This window comes from Paroedura picta, chromosome 13 (genome assembly GCF_049243985.1).
Source record: "Paroedura picta isolate Pp20150507F chromosome 13, Ppicta_v3.0, whole genome shotgun sequence".
NCBI lineage: Eukaryota > Metazoa > Chordata > Lepidosauria > Squamata > Gekkonidae > Paroedura > Paroedura picta.
Genome location: NC_135381.1, coordinates 1,318,214 through 1,326,562, shown reverse-complemented (window position 1 = coordinate 1,326,562; position 8,349 = coordinate 1,318,214). Strand labels below are relative to the sequence as shown.

Genomic DNA, 8,349 nt, shown 5'->3' with positions numbered 1-8,349 from the left:
GGCAGCCAGAGGCTGGCTTAGGGGTCCTCCGTCCTTCTGTCCCACGCAAGGATGGAACACCAAAGAGTGGTTTGGGTTGAGCCCAAAAACTTGATCACAAGTAGAGGAGGTCTCGACTTTTTTGTTCTGGAGAGGGGAAATATGCTAAGGGTCATATCCAGATATTTTGCTTCCCCCAAACATGGTCTACCCTCCCTCGCTCCCCGCACAACCACACACAGTAATGTTTTTTTTAAGGCCACAGAAAAATTCTGCATAAGAAAAAAAATCTTTATTAATAGCAAAAAGATTAAAGACATTATGGAAGGTTTTTAAAAAATATTTAGAGCCCCAGCCTGCAATTTCTTCTTCTCTTGGCTAATTTTCCAACGAGAGAGGCTGTCAGTGGACGAGGGTCGTGGGGTTCTTGCTCCTCACCCGACTGCTGGGGCTTGGGAGAAGGAGCCCTTGTGGGTGCCCACCAGTCACAGGTGGCGCCATGAGCGCAGGGGTCATCTTCCGTGGGCCAGGCCAAACCCCTGCCCCCTTATCGTACCAGGCTATGCCTCACCCTCCTGCTGGCCACTCCCACCTCGCGGCTGGCTGGCACCGGCTGCACAGTTCTGATCCGCTCGCTCCGGCTGGCGAAGGCTGCAGAGGGCACTGCCTTTCCTCCGGGGTCTGGGAGATGCCAGGGAGACGGAGGCTCTTGATGTCATCAATATGAGCAGAACTCCGGCCTAAGCAGGAAAGAGGCCAGGGAATTCATCCCACCCCCCTTCCTGCCTGCCCCAAGGCTTGTCGTGGGTAAGCTAATGCCCCTGGGCCCAACAGAGAGGCTGAAACGTCCCCCCCCCACCAAGGACGAACATCCCTCCCAGGTGCCCGCCCGACAACCCTGGGAACATGACCCCTGCCAAGAAACCCCACATCCCTACACACACACTCACACACCCATAAAAAGTCCCTCTTCCCGGGGCACAGAAACTGACCCTGTTCCCAAAAGCCTCCCCTGCACTTGAAGGGGCTGTTTCTACTGAGATCCCAAGACAGGTTGTCATGCAGACTGGAAATCCCGAACGGTCGATAGGAATGAAGAAGATTCTTTGCTGGTAAAAAAAAGAAACTAAAAAGAAATCAATGCTTCAAGATTCGAGCCACGCAAATGGCTTTCTGTGGGGTTATCCAACACAGGCCCACACAACCGGGGGTCTTTGAGAGCGCCGGGCACGGAAACGCCCCCCGGGCTGGCTCTTCAGTGGCATCGTCTCTGCAAGGAACGGATCCCACGTCGTCGTCTCAGATCCGCTGAGTTGCCTGAAGGCCCCAAGGTGGCCTCTGTTTGTCCCCGAGAGGAACAGGCGGAGGAGATCTGTCTTTCGGGGGCTGGAGCGAGACCCACAAACCAGTCCAAAGGTTTCTCCAGCGTGTGGGGGAAGAGAGTGGGGCAGGCAACCCAAAGAGGCTGTTGGCAGATCAGGAGGAGGCTGGAAGGAAGAGCAGAAGCAGAAAGCACCGGCCCTTTGCACGGCCTGCTTGACCTTCCCTTCAAGAACGCAGGAACCCCGTTTCCTCCCAGGGGCACAGGGTGGGCAGGAGCAGAGCTGGGTCCTGCTGACTCTAGGCACAGGGGCACAACGTCATCTCTCTGGAGCAGGGGTCCCTGTCCCCAGCATGGTACAGTGGTTAAGAGCAATGGGCTCTGATCTGGTTGGATTCCCCACTCCTCCTCCACATGCAGCCAGCTGGGTGGCCTTGGGCTAGTCACAGCCCTGATAATGCTGTTCTCATAGAGCAGCTCTATCGGAGCTCTCTCTGCCCCATCGACCTCCCGGGGGTGTCTCTTGTGGGGAGAGGGAGGGAAGACGACCGTAAGCCGTTTTGGGACTCCGTCAGGCAACTCTGCTTCTTCCTTTTTTGAGCCTGCCGGCAGAAGTGGGTTTTGGAGAGGGGACGGTAAGCGCTTTGAGCGCTGCTCCAAAATGGCTGCCACAGGAATGGAATGCGCCCATCCTCAGGCAGCGTGGGGAGAAGGAAACCCTGAAGGGGAAATGGCCCCACACCTGTCACTTGAATGAGGGCAGCCAATCACACGCCCTGCCTTGCAGGGGCCCCACCCACTTTCTGAAAACTCAAGAGGCCCCAAGGTCCATACATGGTGCTATGGTGCCCACGGACTCTACGCTGGGGAACCCTGGGCTGGGGGCTTCCTTCTTCCCGTGCGTGTGTGTGTGGGGGGGAATCCCCTGTGTATGGAGCCTGGGTAAGTTTTCTGGCTCGAAATTCAGGAGGAATGTGGTGACAGTGCTCTTGGGCCAGGCCACTCCTGCAGCTCTTGAGGATGGAGCCCCCAAGGGGACCCACATGACAGATTCATAGAACGAAACACAGAACTAATCGCAGAACCTTGGAGTTGGAAGGAACCCTTGAGGCCATCTAGTCCAGCCCCCTGGTTGTGAAGGATAGGCCTTTAAAGGGACACATTGGAGAGGGGCTCAGACCCCGCACTGGGGCTAGTCCTACACTGCAGGTGTCGCTGCTCCCTCCGACAATACTTGGGGGTTGGATCTTCTTCTTCAAGTCCTCCCTGACCTACCAAAGAACGGGTTGGATCTCTTGGGTCCATTTTGCCGGCAGTGGGGCTTCCGCTGGAGCCAGGGGCCCTCTGCCTGCTCGTGAGCCAGGGAAGAGCTCCACGCCCGGCACAACGGAGCTGTCGGATCGCGTGGCTATGCGCTTCCGTAGTAACGGCGCAGTCCACGAAGGCAACAGATGCAGGGGGGAGAGTTCTAAGGAGAGTTCTGGATGCGGAAGGCGAGCGAGGGGCCTCCTACCACGGCGCGGGGAAGCCCTTCACTGAGCCCATGCTGGCAGCCAGCTGACGGCTCACACTGCCCATTTGCCTTCAGTTTTCAGTCTCCTCACAAGCGCCTTGGCCAAAAGGCTCCCGTTTCCCACTTTCCGAGGTTGGTGTGGCGGGGTTCTCTGCCTCGGTCGATTCCTCGGGCTCCTCCGGAGGAGGCGGGCTGGTTTTTTCCACCTGCGGACTGCCTGCAGCGCACGGCGCATCCCCTGCACAGACTTGGGCAGGCACGGGGAGGCTGTGGTCTGCTGACGTCTCCGTCGGATGCTCCGCCTCCCCCTGGGGCCCGTCCTGGACGTCGGCCGCTTTCTCCTCCTGTTCCCCATTCCCCTCTGGCCCGTGAGCATCGTCCCCCTGCTCCTTGGTGGCTTTCTCCTCCACTCCGGCGCTCTGCCCGTCCTCCGGGATGGCCTTGGCCGGGGATTTGAGGTTTTGGGCCGCCGCTAAGATAGCCGCCTGCAGTTGCTTGGTGGAATCCACAGGCTCTTCCTGAGAGGAATCGCCCCCCTTCTCGGGGACCTCGCTGAAAGCTTTGGCCCCGCCGGCCTTGTCGCTCTGGTCCACGTACTTCTTCTTCGGGAAGGAGGACGGGTAATAGGCCGAGGCCTTGTGCTTCTGCTGGACGATGACGGCGGCGCAGACGATGAAGAGGAAGAGGAAGAGCAGGGAGCCGACCACGATGATCAGTAGCATGTACTCCCGGAAGAAGTCCACGATTCCGTCCAGGAGGCTGAGGGTGGCCGACGTCTCGTTCACCGAGGTCACGAGGATGTCGCCCAGGGTGGGGGGCGCCCCCAAGGTCGTGCTCGCGGGGGGCGGGATGGAGGACGCCCCCTCCCCTTCTCCACTCCCCCCGTTGTCTTCCAGGGCAGCTGGCGGAAGGTGCCGTGAGCGGGAGGAGACCAGGGGAGCCATGAGCAGCACAAGGAGGCAGGCGGTGCTGGCGGCAGCCATGAGAACCACGGCCTTGGACACGCCCTGCCGAGCAGATCAGCCGAGAGGACAAGATTAGGCACCTTCCTGCTTTATCTCTTTTAGAAGGACAGAGGTTGACATTCCTTGGCCGGGCACAAGGGCGCTCCCCCCCCCAGGGGTTTGGTACAAGGGCAGTGCCACCATGCCCCGAGGAGGGGCAGCCAGAGGGGCCCCGGTCTTTGGCCGGGCCCTCTTCCACCCCCTCCTTCCCTCCCTCCCTATGCCTCTCCTGCTGCCCCCCTTCCCCCACGGGGTCACAAGCACTCCACCAACCGCACTCCAGGGTGCCCGGCAGAGTCCGGCAGGGGGCACCCAGGCAGGGGGGGTAGCTGGGACTGGGGGGAGGGGGAGAAAGGGCGCTGCGTGAAAGGGGCCCCCAATGCCTGGAGGCAGCCCTGCTCTGGGGCCTGGCTGGCGTTAGCAGGGAGGGACAGCTGCTGGTTTCCCCAGAGTCTGGAGTGAGCCCTGCTTCCTGGCTCAGGCCACACAGCGTGCCGGCTCAAACACCGTCCTGGCCACGAGCAGGGAGCAGCCGGCCAGCGGCTGGAGCCGATGAAACCCCCTGGGAGGCCCTTCCCCTCCTCCCCCCCCCCCCCGCCAGCGAAGGAGAGATGCCTGGCTGCAGCCCCCTCCCAATGGCCCAAGCCCACTTCAGAGTCAGCCTGCGCTTGTGAGTGACGGGCAAGCGTCAATGTGCTGCAGGGAGCAGCCATTTCACCGGAGTGCCGGCATTCCGGCTTCCGTCATCGGGAAGAGGGTGAGAGGCTCCCAGCAGCACCTTGGTCAATCTTTCGAAAGGCAAGGTTCAGATTCTGGCAACCCAAGCTCACATTTTGGAGGGAATTAACTCCGCAAACCTTTTTCGATGCGTGAAAGACCTGTCCGCAGAGGAGTCCACCCACTGCCACTCTGTGTGAGTCACTGGTCTGGAAGAATCAGGACGTCGTTCAGGGACACAAGGGGGCAAAATGATTCCGTTGTCTCAGCCACTCTAGGATCAGGACAATGCTCTGTATAGGAAGAACAGCAGGGGCTACAAGACCTGGAGATTTTTTGGGGGGGGTGCCTACAAAGGGTGGGGTTTGGGGAGGAGGGAATGGGGCGTAAGGCCAAACAGTTCTCCTTCTAAGCAGCCCTTTTCTCCAGGGGAACTGACCCCTTTTGCCTGGGGATGAGCTGTAATTCTGGGGGATCCCCAGGTGCCACCTGGAGGATGGCATCCCTATTACAAGAGGTTACCTGCGGTAAGATGTGGATTTGCTATTTGCAGAGAGCCTTGAATTGTTTCCAGTGTATTAATAAGTCTTTAATGACTTTGGGGGTTCAGTAGGTTTTCTAGAAGGGCTCGCTTGACGTTTTAGCCGACGGCAGAGCTCACCCCAGCCCCCCAGCGCCTCTGGGCCAAGGGGAGCCAAGGCCGGGCCAGACGTCAAGCTGGCTCCAGCCGACAGAGGAATTCCTAAGTTTTGAGGTCTGCAGCGGAAACTGTTACCGGGCCCGAAGGACGCGGGCTGAAGCACGCAGCGCGGCCGATCTGACGCACAGTTTACTTTAGCTGCATCTGGCTGAATGTGGTTTACCCAACAGAGCTCTCCTCCGGCAGGCCACAGGCAGCCCTCCAGTTCCAAATTTGGGAAAGGGAAGCGGCGGCGGGGCCAAGGCATTCCTGGGAGCCCTACGTGGGGCCCTCCAGACCTCGCCTGCAACCCCCGGGGGGGGTGAGAGTCACTCGGCCCAGGCTCCCCCGCCTCTCTTGGCATGCCTCTTCAAGGGGTCCCCTCTGAAACTCCTGGGGCCTCCTGGGGCAAGGCGGGGGCTCTGCCAGAAGGCAAGCCAGTCTCCGTGACCTCTGGCTGCCCCACTGCATCCCAAAGCTTGAGAAGTGGAGGGCAGACAAGAGCCCAGCAGAGGGGCCTCCTGAAGATGCCTTCATGCCCTGCTACGCTAGCTGGCCACCTCTTCCCCCTCACCCGGCTTCCCGCCCCTGCACTCTTGGGGGGGGGGGTCACTGGTGGAGCCTCCATGTCCAGAGGCAGTCCGCCAAGGCAACTGGAAGGCCATCCCTACCCTCCCTCGGGAGCCTGGCTGGGCCCCAGTCCTGCCGGATGCGGGGGTGGGGCCCCAAACTTTTGGGCTGGCCAGGCAGGCAGATGTTGAGGTCTTTCTGCTGCAGGGGCCCCTCGAGCTCTGGCCAGATGTGCATGTGGAGGGCGCCGTCTGCAGCTCGCCCTTTGCCCCACATCAGACCGATGGACATTCGATCTTGCAAGCTCTCCCCAGCTTTGTGCACACCAATTTCTTCAAGCTTGGAATGCAAACACTCCCCCCACCCCCCACCCCCCACCCGCACACCCGTCTTCCCTGGATGCAGAACATATTCCCTAAAATCCGCTCTGGTTTTAAAAGGCCTGTAACCCGAGAAGGCTCCCTCTCCGCACGGCCAGGGCCAGGAAGGAATCTGTGAGCCATTAAAGGAGCCAGGCAGGCATCCCCCCCCTCAAAACCAGAGGCAGCCCCCAGCCTCATTCCCCGGCGGAGCGGACTGGCCGAGGCCGGAGGAGACGGAAGGAAACCAGAGCTTCAGCCAAGCTGGGAGTCCCACCACCAGCCCCGACCCACTGCTCGAGCTGCCTCCGGAAACGCTGGAGACTTTGGATCCAGCCGTCTCAAAACCTTCCCCTTGACAGAGCAAAATAACAAAGGAGCCAAGCCCCCCAACCCCCCCCCCCCCGCCGCCCCAGCAGTTAGAATCAACCTTCAGAGCCAGGCTTCTGCGCTGAAATCTGCAAAGAAACGAGCAGAGAGCTCTTCTGGCCATGTGCAGAGGGCCTTTGGCCCACACTCTGCCCACCTGAGTGCTCTGGGAAGGTCAAGGGGGGTGCTGAGGGCACAGGAGGCCCCCTCCCTCCCCCCCCCCCCCGGGGGTCAGGCACAGATCCGGGCGGCACTTCCCCCAAGGCCAAGGATGCAGGAGGCCTCTAACAGCACTGAGGCGCCAGAAGGCAAGGACAGGAGCCAGCCCCACAGGTCTGTCCAAATCGCAGCCCTGGGCCACAGTCACAAGAGCCAGGAGGCCAAAGGCTCTGGGAAATCTCATTGGGGCAGGGAGCGAGATTTGAACGCAGGGCAAGGAAGGCACAGAGAGACAGAGCCAGGTCACGGCAGTGCAGCTTGGCCACCCACTTTGGGCACTTTGGAAGGTGCTGGAAGGTCCGGCCTACGTCGGGCTCTCTCTCTCTCTCTCTCTCTCTCTCTCTCTCTCTGGGGCACCTCTTCTCATCTGCCTGCCACAAGCTTTGGAGCGTGGCCAGCAGGCGGGGGGGGGGGGAGCGGTAGGACAAGTTGGCTTCCTCTCCGGCCAAGTCAGCACTGGCCCCGCTCCGCCCCCCCTTGCCACGCACTGCCAGTCAATGGGAAAACGGCATGGGGCAGCCTGCCAGGGCACCTGGACAGCTGGCGGGTCACGGGCAGCCCCCTCCCCCTCCCCCTCCCCCCGCGCCCGGCCTTGATGGACACCAGATGGGAGCGGGAGCCTCTGCCTGGCTGGGTGGCCTTCGCCTGGGTGCCCTGGGCAGGAGCCTGGGTTCAGCCACCCCAAAGCCAGTTGGTAATGCCTCTGAGCATAGGCAGAGTGCGTTTTCTCCTCCCCAGCTCAGTCCGGGGACTCAGGGGCAGGGCTTCGGTTGGGGCTCCTAGAGGACTCCGTGGGGAGCAGACCCCGAATCGCTCCTGCAAAGACCTCGGTCGGAGGGGGGGGCGGGAGGGGGCTCCGTGGGTGCCACACCCGAGAGGCCGCCCTCCGAAGCCACGACGGTCTCCTGCGGGGCCCTGAGCGCGGCCGTCTGGAGAGGCGCTGCATGCGCGGGGGGGGGGGCGGGGGGGTCGGCAAAGTTGGCGGGCAGCGGCGCCTGGACGCGCGAGGCCGGGCACTCTTGGGGCCATGCCATGCCATGCCATGCCGACGGAGGGAGGGAGGGAGGGAGGGAGCCGTGCTGCAGCCCCCGACGCCTTCCGCCCCGAAGCAAACTCCGCTGGCTCCCCAGGTGCCCCCCCCCGGCCTCCAGCTCTGGGCCGGAGACGAGCGAGCGCTCCGGGAGGCGTCCAGACCCCAGCTGGAGGTTGGCACCCCCTTCCCCGTGCGGGGACTCACCGAGCGGCGGCGGCGGCGGACTCCTCTGCAGCGACTCTGGCCCCGCGGCCGGCAGCTCGGCGGGTTTCATGTGGGGCCCCGCGGCGGGGAGGGGAGGGGAGGGGAGGGAGGGCCGTCCCGGGGCCTCCCTCCCTCCCTCCCTCCGGGGGGCTGGGCCGGGGGGCGGAGGCGAGGCCGGCCTCGCACCAGTCGGGGGGGGGGGCCGCGAGGGGCTTCGGCCCTGGGCAGGGGAGCGGCTGGCTGGGAGCCATTCCCCCCCCTCCCGCTGGGGTCCGAGTCAAGGGAGAGTCCGCGGGGCAAAGCGAGGAGCGGTTCGCATCCCGCCTGGTGCCGGGGCCAGTCCCGGCCGCTCAGGCTACCTCATGTGAGCAGGCTCCTTGCC

The 8,349-nt window shown here is 62.5% G+C and overlaps 1 protein-coding gene across 2 annotated transcripts; it reads right to left on the bottom strand.

Moving 5' to 3' along the window:
* Positions 1 to 249: 249 nt before the first annotated feature.
* TMEM119 (transmembrane protein 119) lies at positions 250 to 8,108 on the bottom strand. Of its 2 annotated transcripts, XR_013226219.1 has the most exons (4): positions 7,968 to 8,108; positions 4,675 to 4,827; positions 2,576 to 3,820; positions 250 to 719 (listed from the first exon to the last, which is right to left on the bottom strand). XR_013226219.1 is itself a non-coding variant. In XM_077308003.1 (3 exons), the coding sequence occupies exon 3, from the start codon at positions 3,794 to 3,796 to the stop codon at positions 2,885 to 2,887; it is 912 nt and encodes a 303-aa protein (XP_077164118.1). In that variant the 5' UTR covers positions 3,797 to 3,820; positions 4,675 to 4,827; positions 7,968 to 8,108; the 3' UTR covers positions 250 to 2,884. The 2 variants fall into 2 exon arrangements, 1 of the variants encoding a protein (XP_077164118.1); XM_077308003.1 differs by having other exon boundaries at positions 250 to 3,820.
* Positions 8,109 to 8,349: the final 241 nt, after the last annotated feature.

What these genes read in the sequence shown, in the direction of transcription:
- TMEM119 (XM_077308003.1), bottom strand. Translation starts at nt 3,796, where the DNA reads ATGGCTGCCGCCAGCACCGCCTGCCTCCTTGTGCTGCTCATGGCTCCC.